Here is a 19,234-nt window from a genome sequence, read left to right as displayed (position 1 = left end):
TGTGTACCTTGACATTTACAAATGTGTTAACAGTTTCTCAAATTCACACCATTCATAATATACGAGTAATAATACACTGCACATGCATGAATTGTAAATGTCAAGGTACACATTTGAGCTTTGTGTGATACACATTAGTAAATTGAGATGCACAATAACATATCTTGTTGTACATGTGGATCTTTTTTACTGATTTGACTCCATATTTTATCTTTTCTAAAACCAATTTAATGTGAGTGTAGAATCATCAATCCATTTAAATCCTTTACCCCCTTTTCCTCTGATAGAATATAGAGTCTGAAACATTAACTAGATGGTGTCTGTTAAAAGGAGTGAGCTATGCAACCCTGAGGGACCAAGTATGTATAGTTTAAAGAAGGAAAAATCACCTTTGGACAAAGTTTTGTTTGAATTAAGCAAAGCTGTTTGACTTTGGGTTCATTAAACATTTAGTTCCTACTATCTTCCTTTGGTTTTATTTTAAAATTCATCTTTAATTGTTGTTCTTTGTAAGGCTTAGTGTTGATGTGTCCTGTCTGCTTTGCTGCTTAACTCCCAGATTGTCTATAAGGTCATTAAATCAGAAGAACTGCAGGAGGAACGTCTCACTGTCCTTTTGTAGAGCTAATTAGTTCTGATCCTGCAAGGTGACAAGAACAATTGTTCTATTAACATGTTGTCAGGTCAGACCCCCCAACAGAGAAACAATAATAACCACCTATCTGCCAAAGCGCTGTACTATAGTAATATTAAACTCTTGCTCCAGTTGACTTCACTTTTGTTTATTTACAAAGAACCAATTTACAACCACTTATTTCAAGACACTTTACAAATAAAGACAAAAAGATCCTGTTCACATGACTTCAATCAAACCTTTATTATAGTGAGAAATAACATGTGGAGATAGAACGACAGGAAGCATCCTTCAACAGAAACAGACCCAGTAGGGGAATTTATTATAATTCACTCTTGTAAAATAGAAACAAGTCCCAGCAAATGTTATCTGAAGGCAATTTACATGACAACTTTAATACAAAAACATGTAACAGAAAACAACAGAAACACAGAATCAATTTGAAACACAAACATGCAGTCCAGCCCAATCCTATTTACAACATGGTAAAAATAAATTCAGCTTATTATGGCTTTTAGAGAAATGTCTTCAATCCGAGGAAGCTCAGCCAATCACATCCAGTCGTTAATTTCACAGCAGTCCTTCCTCCTGAGCAGTGAAGTGGTGACAGTAGAGAGGAAAACCAGCTTTAAGCAGGAAGGAACCTCCAGCAGCTCCATGTCAGCGCCCATCTACTGCGGCCGAGCGGGTCTTTAACAGGACAGCAGACGTCCAACAGACACAGAGGCGCCAGTCCAAGGAGCAGATGACCTTATCTGGAAAAAAAGAACAGAAGTTAGTGAACAAACACGCTAGTCTGTGACATTTAAACACATGAACACTGGGAGAGGTGTAACTTTGACCAAGAGAAGAAGGAAACACACAGGGAGAACCTAAAGTTAACAGAAGCGATAACTGTAGAGAATGGATGCTTGGAGAAAATGCCTGAAAATGCTGCAAGTCTTCAGTCGGTCGTTTCTCTGCTTTAAAAAGTTCTAAAAAAACCCTTCAGAGATCAACCAGGGGGAAATTCTCCCATATTGGATCAGAAGCGGCTTCCTAACTCTTTATCTGTGGTCTAATGGAAAAGTCAGAACTTCTGGTTCTGGTAAATTTTGGTTACAGAGATTCAAACGAAGGTGAACAATTAATGATGGAAAGATAAAGATTAAAGGTCAGACCACCTTGATGGGATGGTTGTATCTTTTAAATCTGTTTGTTCTGGATCTGTTTTTAATATCTCCACCAATACTGATGAACATCTGGAATCAATAAAGGTTTGTTATCTTCTCTTACTGGGTGGAGCAGACTGATGGTTTAGCTGCAGGGTCGTCAACGTTTTTCAGTCCAGGACTCCAGCATGTTGGAGAGAAATAGAGGAGCCATGTTCCTCCTCCTTAGCGGTCTCTGTGCTCCATCCTCTTCTTCAGCTCCTTCATCAATGAAAGCAAAGCGTCCTCAGAGTGTGAAACTGTCTGCATGTGATGCCTCTCTAGTTAGATAACAACCAACATACCTCCAAACACGTGTGGATGGACTCTGTTCCAATGTGATCCGGCTGCTAGAAAACTGCTTCCATCTTCAACCTGCTTTCCCTGCCAAAAGAAGACAAATTAATTTCCTTGAAACCAAGTTTAAATCTGGGCAGGATGTTATTTTCATCATAATCTTGGTCTTTCTGTTTCAGTGACTGTTAGCTTTTAATCAGGCCTGGGAAGTTTGAGTTGTCGGTTTGTCGTGTTAATAAAGTCTTACTCCGTGTGTTTTCTGTTCCAGTCTCTCTGTGCCGTCCTCAGGTGGGGACTGGGAAGCTCCTCACCATCCTGGATGTCCCGGTTCCTCACAGAAGTTCTGCTTTTGGACGTCCACAGTGTCTGAACATACATGAAAAACGAAGTGAGGCCACCTGAAATGTTAACTTTCTATTTAAAAGATGGATCATTGTTGCTCCTTACTGAACATGCTCTCACTCTTTGTAAAGGTCAGCAGCCCAGATGATCCTCCTCTGGTTTGGTCGCTGCAGATCTCATCAGCATCTTCTGATGGCCCAAAGCTTGGAGAGGCTCGGTCCAACATGGGATTTAAAAAACACAGAAGAGATCCACTGCGGTCAGAACAGGCCTAGATCATATGAAGAATATTTCTGCAGAGGGTTCTTTTCTCTCAAAGTAGGCCTGAAAACTAACTGACCAGAGGAACATCTAGAAGTAGACCAAGTCGCATCTGAAAGCTGTTTCTAACAGTCGGCTCCTCTCACAACCCAAATCCCTACATCAGTCCTGTCCTCTACTCTAGATAATCTGTCTCCACTACAGCCTTGGCCCTCTGCCTATAGACTTTAGGTGACCTCAACTCCATTTTTAGACCTTTAAGATTTTTGTTTGACCTCCTGCGTTGTCCTCAGCAGTGATGTCCAGCTGCTCCTTGGATTGGTTTGCCTCCTCGTGGTTCATCTGTTTTTAGCCAGGATTTATTTTTTGTCCATTTGCCTCCATGTTGTGTTTCCTCTTTGCAAACCTTGTTCTTTTATCAATCCTTTGTTTGTGTTGCCTTCTGTTAGCTGGCAGACTGTCCAGCTCTGACATTAGATGTAGAGCATGCTAGATTATGTCTGCCTTAACCAGCTCTCATGTTCCACACCTTGTTTAAATCGTTGTCATGTCCTCAGTGCCTGCTCAGATGTCAGTTCTAAACAAAATTTCTTAAACTTTCTAAAAAGTTAAATGAAAATCTAGCAGCAGGGTAAATAAAAGCCACGGCGCAAGACGCTACCTAAGGCATCCCTAGACCTGCCAGACTCCTTAATAACTGAAAAACTCAATCTAGCAGCGGGGTAAATAAAAGCCACGGTGCAAGACGCTACCTAAGGCATCCCTAGACCTGCCAGAATTCCTCTTCTTAAAAATCCCTCTCACGACAAAGCCTCTTCCAGGGGAGCTCCTCTTCATTGTCTTCCTCTCTCCTCCTCCTCCTGGAGACGCGGTCTTCTGGGCACTCCAGGGACTCTTCTGGCTCTTCGTGGTTCCACGGGAGTCTGAAGTCGGGGGGAATCCTCTGGGTGAACCGCAGATGTGGAGGAAGGTGGTCATCGTCTTCGTCATCTTCCTCTCTTCTCCTCTTCCCGGATACGCGGTCTTCTGGGCACTCCAGGGACTCTTCTGGCTCTTCGTGGTTCCACGGGAGTCTGAAGTCGGGGGGAATCATCTGGTTGAACTGAAGATGTGGGGGAAGGTAGTCATCGTCTTCATCGTCTTCATCATCTTCCTCATCTTCCTCTCTTCTCCTCTTCCCGGAGACGCGGTCTTCTGTGCACTCGAGGGACTCTTTTGGCTCTTCGGGGTTCCACGGGAGTCTGAAGTCGGGGGGAATCCTCTGGGTGAACCGAAGATGTGGTGGAAGGTGGTCATCGTCTTCGTCATCTTCTTCCTCAGAGCTCGTGGTATCATACCCGTAAGAGTCACTAGACACCTCAAGAGACTCACCAGAAAAAGACCTGACATCATCAAAAGCAACATCTTCCCCCTCAAAAGACCACATCTCCGCCTGCCCATACTCTTCCACCACTACTCCTTCAACTTCTACCTCCTCATAGTCAACCACTATTTCCTCGACTTCTATCTCCTCATTGTCAACCACTATTTCCTGGACTTCTATCTCCTCATTGTCAACCACTATTTCCTGGACTTCTATCTCCTCATTGTAAACTGGCAACGGTTCTGTGATGACCATATATACAGCATATACATTACCCTGATCCTCTATCCAGAACGAGGGCTCCGGGTCAGGATCAGCTGGAAGCACGACGTCTGGAACTGTGAGGGGAAAAAAATCATTAGACCAGGAACATTAACTAAGGAAAATTAAATGAAAAAAACTAAAAGCTTTATTTTAGGTTGCTGGATGTGCCTCTGTGAGTTTTTCAGGTTTAAGTAGATCTAATAAATAAGACATATAAACAATGCTAACAGTTTGGTTAGTTTTAAATAAAAAATATTAATATATATGTATATATGTGCGTATATGATTGTGTTGCCCTGTCTCGGCATCAGCCTGAGGACTGATTGTTGTAAAGGGGGACATTTTGCTGGTCCTCGCCAGCTATCTTGCTGGTGGCTAAGTTTATAACCAAAAAAACTCCAATACCCTTTAAATCACAAGACTACAATTAAATTGTAAGTTTATTTTAATGTAACTATTTATTTCATTTAATATTATTTTCAGAAAGTTATCAATACAAAAAAGATTAGCTCTAAATGGTCCATTTATTTAGTTTATTTCTACCACGTCCCCTGCTATTAAACTGTGCTCCACTAGGGGGCACACATCCTCCTTTGGGAGCTTCAGACATTTAGATTAGTTCAGATGAAAGAACATTTGAAGCTGTCAATAAAAAACGTTTTTCATTGGCTGACTTGATAATACAATCATAAATCTTTTAAGTTAATTTACTATAAGAAGAAAATTATCCTTATTAGGAGAAATAAAGGCTTAATAACATCAAGCTTTAAAGTTCAGATCTATAATTTCTCAGAATCACAATCTCAGCTTATCAGACCCTTCCTTAGTGCATCCTAGAGTTGAAATAAAGACCTTAATTAACACACATAGAAAGCTCAGGGCAGAAATGGACATTAGCAAACTTAATGCCAAACTATTTAGAACATTTTTTTGTTCTAAAAGAAAGGGGATCCTATACAGAACATTTCATGGTTAAGAAGAAACCATCCAGCGTTAAATGTTTAGAAAATGATAGAGTCCTCTATGAACAAACTATTATTACTGATGACAGATGGGATTAAATGATTTACTTTCACCTGAAGATCCAAACAAGGGCTGCAGGAAAACCTTTAAATAATATATTGTTCTGAACTCATGTTTTAATTCTACCTTTTCACTGTAAAATAAACATATCATCCTTCTTTCTGACCTCTTAATTAAACATTTATTCTTTATTTCTTTATCCTTATTATAAACTCAGTCAATTTCTAAACATGTTACAGCCAAAAAATGTATAGGACCTGATTTTTGTTTTAGGAAAACAAAAGCTAAAAACAAACAAATGATAATGTTTAGGGTTTTATTAAAATGAATAGTGTTAGTTAGTTGCTTACTAGTTGCCTTTAAAAACATGATTTCAAATCACCTTGTTTTCCAAGGATTGGATACCAAACTCGCTAAAAATGATCCTCTGAAACCAGAAACTTTTCAAATCTCTCAAACATTTTTTAACACCTTTGACCTTCCATTGAAGTTAAAAATATATGCCACCTGAAAAAGTCCTAAAGTTGCTTAATGCATTCAACTAAGGTATCCATGGAGACCAATATGTTTACTACAGCATGTTTTAAAAAAGGCCTTCCTTTTCAAATTCCAATATATTCAATGAATCCATTTTATCCTAAAATGATTTATTTTCCATTTTTTCATCCATTTGCACATTAAATTCATCATAGATTATTCTCTCAAACCAAACTTTGTTTCTGTTTTACATCATTGCATCTCTGTTATCATTCCTCCCATTTCCGTTCATAAAAATCAATTTATTGCATAATACCCCTTAAAAAACATCATGTCCCAAAACACATTTACTAAACTAATGTTAAATGTCCTTCAAATGTCTCTTTGTTTAATTTCTTTATGTAATGTATTTTCACCAACATTTCCATAAAGAGCTAACATAGTATTTTCAGGGCATTTTTTTTTTTTAATAACAGACCTAGCTTAATCTAGTTTTCAAACATTTCACATAAAATTCAACAAAGGTTTTTACGACGGAGTATTAGGGCCACACATGAAGAGAAAAAATATTTTTGCCATGACGAGTTTAAACTCGACATGTCAACTTTAAAGTCGACATGTCGACATTAAACTCAACATTTCGAGAATAAAGTTGAAATGTCATGTTGAGTTTAATCTCTACGTGTCGACTTTAAACTCGCCCTGTCGACTTTAAACTCGCCATTTCGAGAATAAAGTTGATATATCGTGGCGACTTCAATCTCGACATTCCAAAGTTTGGAGAAAAGAGCAACCGCGCTCCACAGCTGCAGTCTGCTTTTTATGAGTGAAGGTAGTCTTTGACGTGCTGCAACTGTATAATCATCACAGGAAGCTGTGGCCTACCAATAATAACGTAACGTATTTCCCTATGCTTACCCAGGCTCGCAGTTCTGAATTTGAGAACATGTCAGTCATTTCAACTTTATTCTCGAAATGGCGAGTTTAAAGTCGACAGGGCGAGTTTAAAGTCGACATGTCGAGTTTAATCTCGTCATGGCAAAAATATTTTTTCTCTTCATGTGTGGCCCTAATACTCCGTCGTAGGTTTTTCTCTGAAACAAAAACAGGTTTTTTTTTTCAAATAATTAAATGGCTGTTAATATTCCTAACAAATTCAGTCGACTAAAAACACATTTAATCTCTGAGATGTCAAAGATGCTAGATGCTAAGCTAGCCGTCCCAACTTCATGGAAAAACTTCAAAATAATCATTTTTCAAGTAACATTTTTTGAATTAACATAGTAAAATAGTGACATTTACCTTCCAGCCGATCCTGCAACCTGTTCATCATTGGTGTGTAGCACATCTTTGGCAGGTTAGTAAAAACCACAGACTGCAGCAAGTCAAGCGTCCAGCTCAAGTTTAGAAAGTAGCAGTTAATAATGGCGGCGACGTTCAGAGGCCCCCGTTTCCATGGCAGCGGAAGCGCGTGCGCACGCACGCGTGCGTGAGAAGAATTATGAAAAACTGGCTAATTGCACCAGCTAATTAGTAAAGCCTGTTTTTCTGCATTATTATAGTTTCATCATGACCTAAAGGTGAGTTCATTCAAAGCTTGCATTTAATAAGGCAAAGGAGCGAGTTCTAAAGCTCACTGGCCGCTTTCTAAGGTTTTCTACTGAAATATTTGACAATAAATCTGAATTTAGAGAGAAATTTCAATCCGGATGACAGAGTTGTTTTTTTTCCAATCCATCTTGCAGCCATGTACACCGGAAAAAATCTAAATCCACATAGGCCTAAGTCATTTTTTTCTTAAAATATATGCATTTGTTTTTGACTTCAGGAGGTAAGTGAAATACTTTGCCAACAGAATAAGATAATTTACATTTAAAATAAGAAAAAAAATGGCTTTGTCTTATTTAAAGTGCATATTATCTAATTATCTTATTTTAAGAGCAAAAAAAATCTCATTCCATTTGCAAATCTTCTTATTTACCTGCTCTAATGAAGGGTAAATACACTTAATGTAAGACGTTTTGACTAATTTCTAGATAGTTTTTTTCCAGTTTACACACCCATTCAGATCTCTGGAGTAAAATAATCTCCACTGCATATGTCCAGTTGTGGATGAAGTACTCAACAGTAGTGCTTGAGTAAAGTATTGTTACTCATAGTCTAATCTTACTTAACTACAATTCATCGTTACTCTGTCAAACATCTACTCAAGTATTGAAGTTTCTATATATTTAAGTGAGTATTCAAGTATTAGTATTCAAGAATACAAACAAAATGTTCTAATATCAGTATTTTTCTCTGTAATTTTTTAGAGTCATTTTAAAGAACCTTATAACTTGCAGAAACCGTCTGATGTATTAATGCGTTACACCACTTGTAAAGAACTTCATCATAAAAATGGCACAAAAAATAAAAACAGCTATTTTGATGATTATTTATTATTAAAAAACAAACCAAAAAGACAACAGGAGAGTCTTGATTGTCAAACTTTCACTATTGAATAGAGGTTTAATGTTGAATCTACGACCACAAAGAAACTACAACTCTGATTTGAGAGCTCATCTGAACAACCTGGCCACATGTCAACAACAAAGGCTTTAATACAATTAATTAACTATAAATAATATCTGTTTCTCATATAAGGGACATTAAGGTAAGATTCTACAAAGTCTGTGTGCTGGGTACTGAGTTTTTCAAGTGGCTGATGGGAACAGAAGAGACCTGCTGGAGTGAAACCTTTGCTGGTACCGCTGCGTTCAAAGGAACCAGACCAAAGTCCATTTTCACCCATCGTGGGACTGCAGATTTTACCCTTAATGGGTAATTTTGCCTTGTAGGTAAGCTGTTTATTACAGTTGTTTTTATTGTGAAAGGATAAGCAGGAATTGCTGGAGGGTTGAGAACAAGCTCAATGGTGGAAAATGGCGAGTTATTGTAAGTGTGGGGCCAAACGTGTTGAGTTACTCTAGAACTGCCCACTTGAATCCTTGTGCCCAGGAACACAACAGTCTGGGGTGGAGAGTTAGTAGTTAGATGCTGATTTGTTTATCAATAAGGAACTACATTAAATATTTTGCTGGTGCTTTTATGACAAACGTTCAAATTGTGTCTTTTTTTGAAGGCGCCGTTTCCGTCCCAAAGCTGTGAGTTTTTTTATTTCCTCTCATCTCTGTAGACAGAGGAGTTGGTGATAAAAATGCTGTGATTTGAGACATTTTAAGCTTTATAAAACGTATTAAAAACTTCCATTACCTTATCTTTATAAAGCTAGTTGTTTATTCTTTTCGTTTTTGACTTACAATATTTAAATATATGGAAACTTAAGACGTTGTTGTAGTGGCAATTGTTTGTCAAACCAAACATCCAATAAAATTCCAATAAGCCACTATAGGCACTGGGGTCACGTTTTCTTGACGCAGGCAAAAGAAGTGGAAGTCCAAACTTGTAGATGTTTTGTTGATTTATTTCCTATATTTTGTCACATTACAGAGTTCACACTTTCCTTGCTCTGTCACCTCTCTTGCACTGGTAAAAACCCATAGGCCCCTAACCCAAATGCCTGCTGGTCCTTACCAGGCTCCTACAATTATAGAAAGTGGACCGCCCACATTTCTTCCTGTTTTACATAAAATAAAGAAAAATAATAAAACAACAAAAAATAGATGCACAAAAATGCAACAATTAACCTATAAATTAAGTCTGTAAATAATACAAAAAATATATAAGTTTAGAAATTAACACAATTCAAATAAATAAAGAAATAAAGAATAAATAGCTCCAACACTCCGGCCCCTAATTGTGAATACTGTCACAATTACAAATGAAGAAAAAGGAGCTATTCCCTCAAACATGTCCTTAATTCCTCAGGTTGATGCTTCCAGTAGCAAATAAAGTTTGGTCACGGGTCTTTCGAGAACACTGGTCTTTGTTTGTAATCGCACAGAGCGGACCAAGCCTTTTGCATCCTGGTTTACGCTCAAGACCTTGGCCATCATCCATGTTCCTCTTGGAGCTGTAGAGTCTGCAATTAAGACAACATCTCCAGGAGTGAGACATCGTTTAGTTCTTGTCCATTTTTGTCTTTCCTGCATCAGAGGTAAGTACTCAGAAAGCCATCTTTTCCAGAACAGCTCTGCCATGTATTGCACCTGTTTCCACCTTTTCCTGACAAAAAGATCCTTTTGATTGAACAATCCTGGTGGCAAAACTGGTTTGGTTTTTAACAACAACAAATGGTTGGGTGTTAGTGCCTCAAGATCATTTGAGTCATCGGAAACTTTAGTGATGGGTCTGTCGTTTAATATGGCTTCAACTTCACAAAAAATAGTTTGAAGCCCTTCATCATCCAAAACTTGCTCTTTAAGAACTGAAACCAAAATACTTCTTATGGAACGAATCAGACGCTCCCAAACTCCACCTTGGTGAGATGCTGCTGGGATGTTAAAGTTCCATTTAATTCCATCCTGCACAAAAGCATTTTGAATTTTAGCATGATTCAGTTCAGCTAAACTCTCTTTCAGCTCTCGATTTGCACCAACAAAATTTGTGGCATTGTCAGATCTGATGGTGAAAACTGGGCCTCTTCTACAGATGAACCTGCGGACTGCATTTATACAGGAATCTGTATCGAGGGTGTAGGCCATTTCCAGATGCACTGCACGGCTGGTGAAACAAGTGAACAGAACTCCATACCTTTTCAGGAGGCTTCGTCCTCTTTTAACACTTACAGGACCAAAGTAATCCACTCCAACATTTGTAAAAGGAGCGGTGGCTGGCAGGACTCTTTCTTCTGGCAGATCTGCCATCTTTTGTTCAATAAACTTTCCTCTGTTACACCTGCAAACAACACAGTGAGAAATGATTTTTCTGGCAGCTGAATTAGCATTTATTATCCAGTATTTTTGTCTTAATCTTGACAGCATATGAGCTCTTCCTGCATGTCCCAACTGTTGATGAATATGGCGTAAAATCAGTGTAGACACATGCATATCCTTTGTCAAAATTGCAGGATGCTTTGTTTCGACAGGCATGGCTGATTTATTCAACCTGCCACCCACTCTGAGGACTCCAGCATCCAATACTGGGTCGAGTTTGTATAAAGAACTTCTCTTAGAGACTGCTTTAAGGCCCCTGGTGATTAAAGCCAGTTCAGTTGTAAATTTCTGTTGTTGTGCAAACTGAATAATGGCTAGTTCTGCCTTGGCCAAGTCTTCAGGAGTCAGATTTTCTGTCTTCAGAGTGGTCTTGAATCTTTCTATCTGCTTGTCTAGGGCTTTGTTTTGCTTTTCTGGTTCATTTTTATTTATGTCTGCAGCAGCAAACTCCTTCCTTTTCTGTTGCAACAGCATCAGAATGTTTTTCAGCTTTAAAAACCAAGCAACAGAGGTTTTAAGCTTTGTCCAAGATGAAAAATAATGAATCAGATAGCTTGTAGGATTTTGTGACTCCTTCACAAGAACACTCACGGCTAGGTCCCTTTTGACCTCTGGGTCATCTGCAGGAATTGCATGGTGATCCACATCCAGTTTAGGCCATTCCTCTTCTGATCTGTGGAGAAATTCAGGCCCATTTATCCATCTCCTGCATTTAATGAACTCCTCAGCTCTCATGCCTCTGGATGCATCATCTGCAGGATTTTCCTTGGAGGAAACATATCTCCACTGATTCACATCTGTTGCTTCTCGGATGACAGAGATCCTGTTTGCAACAAAGGTGTGAAATCTTCTGGTTTCACTGGAGATATATTTTAGTACTGTTGTACTATCAGTCCAGAAAACAGGTTTTTCCAATTGTATTTGCAGCTCCTTTTGCAGCAGTTTATTGACTCGGACAGCAAGAACAGCAGTGGTCAGTTCCAACCTGGGGATTGTTGTTTGCTTCATAGGAGCAACTCTTGCTTTTCCTAGAATGAAAGCAACATGTGAGATGTTATTCTTTTCCAGTTTTAAATATGACACTGTTCCATAGCCGTCTTGACTTGCGTCAGAGAAATGATGAAGTTGTGCTTTGTCTGGTTTCCTGATGCAGCTTGGTTTGATGCAACGATCCACCTTAAAACTGGAGATCAGCTGGAGGTCCTCCAGCCAGTCGAGCCACTTCCTACAAAGAGAATGGGGAATAACTTCATCCCACTTCAAGTTTTGTCGACAAAGTTCTTGTAGCAGCAGTTTAGCTGGCATACTGAAGGGAGCTAGGATTCCCAAGGGATCATATAGTGAACTAACCACAGACAAAATGCCCCTTCTGGTCTGTGGGCGGTCCTGCACAGAGGTTCTGAACTTGAACTCATCTGTTTCGATGCTCCACTGTAAACCCAGTACTCTCTCGACCGGAAGTTCATCTGTGTCCAAATCCAGATTCTTCATTTCTTTTGCTTTCCTTTCCTCTGGAATGGACATGAGCACTGTGCGACTGTTGCTTACCCATTTTGAGAGCACGAATCCTCCCTTAGAGCAGAGGTCCGTCAGCCTCTTCACCATGTGAATCGCATCTTCTTCTGTGGGAACAGATTTTAAACAGTCATCCACATAAAAGTTATTTTTGATAGTATCAACCACTTCAGCTGGAAACTGTTGTGCGTTATCATCAGCAGTTCTTTGCAGAGCATAATTTGCACAGCTGGGTGAAGACACTGCTCCAAACAAATGAACCAACATCCTGAACTCCTGTGCAGGTTTTGATGTGTTACCATGATGCCACCACAGGAAACGGAGGAAGTTGACATGTTTTTCAGAGACATAAACTTGGTGAAACATGGCATTAATGTCAGCCATTAGTGCAACAGGCTCTTTTCTAAATCTAATGAGAACTCCAACCAGAGAGTTTGTGAGGTCAGGTCCCTGTAAAAGCTGACTGTTCAGTGATGCTCCTTTATAGGTTGATCCACAATCAAATACAACTCTCAACTTTCCTTTTGTGGGATGATGCACTCCATGATGAGGAATGTACCACAGTTGTCCATTACCTTTCTGTAGGTCCTCTGCTGGTACAGCCTCAGCATGTCCTTGCTGCAGCATGTTGTTTACACATGCAGTGTATTCCTCCTTGTACTCAGCATCCTTTTCAAATCTCCTTCTGAGGCTCTGGAGGCGCTGCTCTGCAACACAGATGTTATTTGGAAAGCAGGGGCTTTCACTCCTGAAAGGTAAGTCAATATTATAATGACCTTTAATAAGTTTTGTAGAGTTATTGACAATGTTCATGAAATGCAAATCCTCTCTAGACATTTCAGTTTTCTCCTCTGATGATCTTTCGTTAAAATCATGATTGTACTGTTTGATCAGCATTTCTTCAAGATGCTCAACAGAGATCCTGTTGGCTGTCACAGCAGTGCAAACATTTCTATTTTTGCTGTGGCTTCTAGTGTGCAGGGGACCATTTATGACCCAGCCAACTTTAGTTTTTACAGCATAAGGCCCACCATCTACACTGTTGATCACCTCCCAGGGCTCTAAAACATTTGAAGCATCAGTTCCTATCAGTAGTTCCACATCTGCATTGATGCTATGAAGCTTAACAGGTTTAAGATGAGGCCACTGATCAATGTCCTTTTGCTGGGGAATATTCAATGTAGAAACTGGCATGGTACTTTGAGTCAAAACATCTGGTAGCTCTATGAAATCATTTGTTTCCAATTCAGAGATTTCCAAACCAGACAAAACTTGTACATTAACAATCTTATTTTGACTCATTGTTCTCAGCATAATATTTGTTCTTTTGCCCTTTATGTTCAGACTTTTTGCCAGAGTTTCTGTACAGAACGTACCTGAACTTCCTGGATCAAGAAATGCATAAGTTTGCACAACTTTGTTGCTCTTTTGACTTTTAACTTTAACTGCAACAATAGAAAAAACAGCATTATCATCATGACCAGCCCCAATATGCCCACACGTCTGGGTGGTTGCAGTTGAGAAGTTGACATGAGAACTTGTTGTCTGTTGGCTTTGTTCTGAAGAGGCTCCTGGCTCCTTTTGTTGTATGTGAAGAACCCCTGGATGCTTTTGGTGACACACATTGCAATCCAAACGACTCCTGCAGTCTTTGCTTGTGTGACCAACTTTCAGACAACCGAAACAAATCCCCTTTTGTTTAATGAAAGTCAACTTGTCCCGATGCATTTTAGCTTTAAACTGCACGCAGTTTTCCAGTAGATGATTTCTTTGTAAACAAAACAAGCAGCTGTGAAGAACAGTAGACTTGGTCCTGTTTTCAGTTGAGTGAGTTCTGGCTTCTGGAATTGTGCTGACATTAGTGGCAAAACTGCTTCCCTTTTTTCTTTGCTTGCTGTAACTTGGATCTTTGGAGTTGTTCCCTGTTGGTGGGTCTTGGATATTGCCAAACACTGGATCTGATGCTACTTTTACTTCCTTTGTTATGAAAGCAACCAGATCAGTAAACAACGCTCGGTGACCAGTTTGCTCCTGTAGCTCATAAGCAGTAACTCTCCATTTTTCCCTCAGTTTATATGGAAGTTTCAGGACAATTGTTCTCATATTTGAAGGTAAATCCAACTCCTTCATGTAAACAATTTGTTGTGTCAGATTTGAACAACCTTGAAGAAAAAGAGAGAATGATTGTAGACTTTTCACATCATCCCCTTTTATTGGTGTCCAACTCATAATCTTCTCCATATACGCAGAAGTTATTTTATTTTCATTTCCAAAATGTTCTTCAAGAAGATATTTGGCTTTGGAATAACCTTCCTCAGAAGCTAAGTGTTGACAACTATGCACGAGATCTTTAGGCTGCCCCCTGGTGAACTGCTCTAGGAAGTGCAAACAGTCGCTGCAGTTGTCAGTTTTAGCCTCCACTCCATTCTCAAAGGCATTCATAAATGATCTGTACTGTAGGGGGTCCCCATCAAACACAGGGATGTTTCTGGATGGGAGAACAGACGATAAGTTTTGTTTTACTAGTAAGGCTGCAATGTCATTTTGTCTTTGCATGATGTTTACAATATCATTCTGACAGTTCTCAGTCAAAGGAGGAGATTGAAGTTGCGTCTGCTCTGTTGCTTGAGTTGAAGAATCAACTTTAACTCTCATCTGATCCATTTGAAGTTGTCTCTCTCCTTGTTTAAGTCTGACAACAGGGAAGTTGGATGAAGACTTTTCTTTTTCTTTCAGAACAAACTCATCAGCGAGAGGATTTAGCAGGGGCGTGTGCTTTCCTTGGGCTCTTTCAAAATAAGAGTTCATCCCATCAGATTGTTTAGAACTAGCAACTGAATTTATTTTTAATACATTAAGTTTTGCGTTAGTTGCTGCCAACTCTGTTTCCAGGTCTAACTTTTCCTTTTCTTTTCTCAGGTTTTCCTCTTGAGCTTCGATCAGATGTTTTCTGTCCAACGCGGCGAGTCTCTCCATCAGCGCTGCCTTTTCAGCCGCAGCTTTAATGCGTGCAGAAGAGGTGGATGAAGCCCGAGACTGCTGTGAAGATGTTTTTGAACGTGGCTTTATGCTTGTAATATTAGAAACATTGTCTTCAGGATTTATTTCATCAGGATCTTCAACAACCTGATCATCAACATAGTTTTTCTGTTCCATATATGGATCTCCTGCTTCTGTCAACCAAACCTTTACATTGTCCACAAAATCAGGGAAAGTCGTCACCTTGGACTGAAAATACACAGTTTGTCTTTTTACTTCTTCTTCTGGCAACGGCAAACCTAAAAGTGATTCATGTAAATCAGTTGCGTCTTGATAGCATTTAATAAACTTTGCAAAGTCAGAAGCCACTTTCTCAACATTTTCTTGTGAGGTCATTAATGCAGAGATTTTCTCCATACATTTTGAAGCTTGTTTACACTTTAAACTTCGTTTTTCTTGACATGTTTTTATATAAAACTCCAAACCCTTTTGTGTAAATTTGATGGTTCTTTTGTTTTGTGACGTCTGGGTGTCATCCTCTTTGCTCTTTACATCAGACATTTTTGCAGATTCTTTGAATCATTTCAAACATTTAAAGCGTCATAGTCCACGAATAATCCACAAGGAAAAGCACAAACGTATCTCTTTGTTTAAAGAGATTGATTCTTGTGAACAAACATTTCCATGATGGGCGTCGGCTCACGGCTTGATCCAATTACGCATCAATTTGTCACATCAGACTCATCTCATCAGTCTTTGGAGTGAAATAATGTCTTTAAACTCCAGTAGTTTCACTATTTTCCTTTATAGCTTGAACAATATTGTCACATACCAGCTTGATGAATGAGTGACATGTCCATCCAAGTCTGACGCATCAAGTCGCTTGATTTAATCAAAGATGATCCAAAACCTTTTGTTTGAAGGGAATCCTTGAGATCCATAAATCCAGCATGTTGATTGATGAGGTATTCCTTTTAGTCCATGGGCTGGTTCCTTACTTGTTCCACAGGGTGTTTTTACTTGATCCACAGGTGGGTTTTTACTTGAGTGTAGTGGCAATTGTTTGTCAAACCAAACATCCAATAAAATTCCAATAAGCCACTATAGGCACTGGGGTCACGTTTTCTTGACGCAGGCAAAAGAAGTGGAAGTCCAAACTTGTAGATGTTTTGTTGATTTATTTCCTATATTTTGTCACATTACAGAGTTCACACTTTCCTTGCTCTGTCACCTCTCTTGCACTGGTAAAAACCCATAGGCCCCTAACCCAAATGCCTGCTGGTCCTTACCAGGCTCCTACAATTATAGAAAGTGGACCGCCCACATTTCTTCCTGTTTTACATAAAATAAAGAAAAATAATAAAACAACAAAAAATAGATGCACAAAAATGCAACAATTAACCTATAAATTAAGTCTGTAAATAATACAAAAAATATATAAGTTTAGAAATTAACACAATTCAAATAAATAAAGAAATAAAGAATAAATAGCTCCAACAGTTGTTTTAAAAAAAATTATTTTTAGAAATACACTATATTGCCAAAAGTATTTGCTCACCTGCCTTGACTCACATATGAGCTTAAGTGACATCCCGTTCCTAATCCATAGGGTTCAATATGACGTCGGTCCACCCTTTGCAGCTAGAACAGCTTCAACTCTTCTGGGAAGGCTGTCCACAAGGTTTAGGAGTGTGTTTATGGGAATTTTTGACCATTCTTCCAGAAGCGCATTTGTGAGGTCGCACACTGATGTTGGACGAGAAGGCCTGGCTCTCAGTCTCCGCTCTAATTCATCCCAAAGGTGTTCTATCGGGTTGAGGTCAGGACTCTGTGCAGGCCAGTCAAGTTCATCCACACCAGACTCTGTCATCCATGTCTTTATGGACCTTGCTTTGTGCACTGGTGCACAGTCATGTTGGAAGAGGAAGGGGCCAGCTCCAAACTGTTCCCACAAAGTTGGGAGCATGGAATTGTCCAAAATGTCTTGGTATGCTGAAGCATTCAGAGTTCCTTTCACTGGAACTAAGGGGCCAAGCCCAGCTCCTGAAAAACAACCCCACACCATAATCCCCCCTCCACCAAACTTTACACTTGGCACAATGCAGTCAGACAAGTACCGTTCTCCTGGCAACCGCCAAACCCAGACCCGTCCATCAGATTGCCAGATGGAGAAGCGCGATTCGTCACTCCAGAGAACGCGTCTCCACTGCTCTAGAGTCCAGTGGCGGCGTGCTTTACACCACCGCATCCGACGCTTTGCATTGCACTTGGTGATGTATGGCTTGGATGCAGCTGCTCGCCCATGGAAACCCATTCCATGAAGCTCTCTGCGCACTGTTCTTGAGCTACATGAAGTTTGGAGGTCTGTAGTGATTGACTCTGCAGAAAGTTGGCGACCTCTTCGCACTATGCGCGTCAGCATCCGCTGACCCCGCTCCGTCAGTTTACGTGGCCTACCACTTCGTGGCTGAGTTGCTGTCGTTCCCAAACACTTCCATTTTCTTATAATACAGCTGACAGTTGACTGTGGAATATTTAGGAGCGAGGAAATTTCACGACTGGATTTGTTGCACAGGTGGCATCCTATCACAGTTCCACGCTGGAATTCACTGAGCTCCTGAGAGCGACCCATTCTTTCACAAATGTTTGTAAAAACAGTCTGCATGCCTAGGTGCTTGAATTTATACACCTGTGGCCATGGAAGTGATTGGAACACCTGATTCCAATAATTTGGATGGGTGAGCAAATACTTTTGGCAATATAGTGTATTTCTTTTATCTTAAACTGCTGTCCCCGCTAGAGCGCCATCTGTTGTACAAAAGTAGTTACTGCAGTTCACCTGTGGGATTTCAAATAAATCCTGACCTCATGGTTCATGACCATGATAATTGGCTTATTTTATCCAATTATCTGAAATAAAAAAGTTAAACTGCACTGGCTGTTCAGTTGATTAGAATTTGATCTTTTTATGTAATTAAAACTGCGTTCTTACACACAAAGTAATGTTTTAGTTATGTTAATTTGTATAGTAATAGTTTACAGCCAATGAAATCCCAACATTTAGGCCCTTAAGGTTAGATTATACATTTGAATGAGTTTCTTTGCTTTTATAATAAAAGCCTAATGCTTCGTTTGCCCATGCTTTCAATTCAATTCAATTCAGTTTATTTATATAGCGCCAAATTCACAACACATGTCATCTCAAGGCACTTTACAGTTCAACCAGATCAAATTGATACAAAGTTTTCTATCTAAGGAAAACCAGTTGATTGCATTGACTCATTGACTCAAATACAATCCCCCACACTAAGCATGCTTGTAGCGACAGTACTTTGTACTGTATTTCCACTTAATTCTTGGTCAAGGATTTTCTTAATGTCCATATCAATGCAGTGAGTCAAGGTCAGTCTATGGCTCCACTCAGGTGGCAAAGAAACTCAGAAAGCTTTAATATTGATTTAATGTCACTGGATCATCAGCTTTGATTTTTTTTTTTTATTATGATGAGCTAAGATCAAACCAGCAGGCTGACCAATCCAGCTGTGATCGAACTCGTTGGCTTGTTTTGGGCCTGGTTGGGCAATGAATTCAGCAGACTGAAGAATAAAGAAAGCCCTCTGACATGTCTGGAGAAAAAACTGTGATGACTTTGGGTTTCACAAAACACAGATGATCAACCTCTGCAGATAAAGAGTCCAACCAACACAGGAAATGTATTAGAACTTTAAGCAACTTAAATTCCTATAGATGACTCTCCCCTCTACTTCGCAACAGCACTGGGCTACAGTCCAGTTCCCCTTAAGGTTTTGCTGTCGTCTGCTTTAGGAGTAACTTTGACAGTAGCAGTCCATGTCCTGGACCTGCTAGTGGATGTACTCTAGCTGCATTCTGCCCCTTTAAAATATAAGATTGTTTTAGTCTTCAATTCTTGCTTTTTAAGCAAATATTTTTCTTAGACTTAACTCTCCTTTGAGACAACTTTATGAATCTCAAGCTTAAGGGCTTACCCTCCTGT

The 19,234-nt window shown here is 39.5% G+C and overlaps 2 protein-coding genes and 1 long non-coding RNA gene across 5 annotated transcripts; all 3 read right to left on the bottom strand.

Annotated features, from left to right (window-relative positions):
• Positions 1-924: 924 nt before the first annotated feature.
• On the bottom strand, positions 925-2,399 carry LOC119791379. The gene is made up of 4 exons (XR_005281847.1): positions 2,369-2,399; positions 2,130-2,208; positions 1,910-2,046; positions 925-1,389 (listed from the first exon to the last, which is right to left on the bottom strand). It is a non-coding gene; the product is annotated as an uncharacterized LOC119791379 (long non-coding RNA).
• On the bottom strand, positions 2,390-5,311 carry LOC119791378 (protein Ycf2-like). 2 transcript variants are annotated; one of them, XM_038297444.1, is made up of 2 exons: positions 2,569-5,311; positions 2,390-2,487 (listed from the first exon to the last, which is right to left on the bottom strand). In XM_038297444.1, exon 1 carries the CDS (start codon positions 4,340-4,342, stop codon positions 3,512-3,514), a length of 831 nt encoding a protein of 276 aa, XP_038153372.1. In that variant the 5' UTR covers positions 4,343-5,311; the 3' UTR covers positions 2,390-2,487; positions 2,569-3,511. The 2 variants fall into 2 exon arrangements, with proteins under 2 accessions (XP_038153372.1, XP_038153373.1); XM_038297445.1 differs by having other exon boundaries at positions 2,396-2,487; positions 2,584-5,311.
• A 5,127-nt stretch (positions 5,312-10,438) lies between these two features.
• LOC119791384 lies at positions 10,439-13,511 on the bottom strand. Of its 2 annotated transcripts, none has more exons than XR_005281852.1 (2): positions 11,317-11,625; positions 10,439-10,687 (listed from the first exon to the last, which is right to left on the bottom strand). XR_005281852.1 is itself a non-coding variant. In XM_038297449.1 (2 exons), the coding sequence occupies exons 1-2, from the start codon at positions 13,432-13,434 to the stop codon at positions 10,575-10,577; spliced, it is 732 nt and encodes a 243-aa protein (XP_038153377.1). In that variant the 5' UTR covers positions 13,435-13,511; the 3' UTR covers positions 10,439-10,574. The 2 variants fall into 2 exon arrangements, 1 of the variants encoding a protein (XP_038153377.1); XM_038297449.1 differs by lacking the exon at positions 11,317-11,625 and adding an exon at positions 12,816-13,511.
• Between the last annotated feature and the right edge of the window lie 5,723 nt (positions 13,512-19,234).

Source organism: Cyprinodon tularosa, unplaced genomic scaffold (assembly GCF_016077235.1).
Source record: "Cyprinodon tularosa strain WSP-4 unplaced genomic scaffold, ASM1607723v1 ctg388, whole genome shotgun sequence".
Taxonomy (NCBI): Eukaryota; Metazoa; Chordata; class Actinopteri; order Cyprinodontiformes; family Cyprinodontidae; genus Cyprinodon; species Cyprinodon tularosa.
The sequence above is the reverse complement of the archived record's forward strand: the minus strand, read 5'-3'. Positions and strand labels throughout refer to the sequence as shown.

Excerpts from the sequence above, each read along its gene's own strand:
- LOC119791384 (XM_038297449.1), bottom strand. The coding sequence starts at position 13,434 with ATGCCAGTTTCTACATTGAATATTCCCCAGCAAAAGGACATTGATCAG. Across the intron at positions 10,688-12,815 it reads AGCAGAGGACCTACAGAAAG|GTGTAACAGAGGAAAGTTTA; the intron begins GTAATGGACAAC and ends TGTTGTTTGCAG.
- LOC119791378 (XM_038297444.1), bottom strand. The coding sequence starts at position 4,342 with ATGGTCATCACAGAACCGTTGCCAGTTTACAATGAGGAGATAGAAGTC.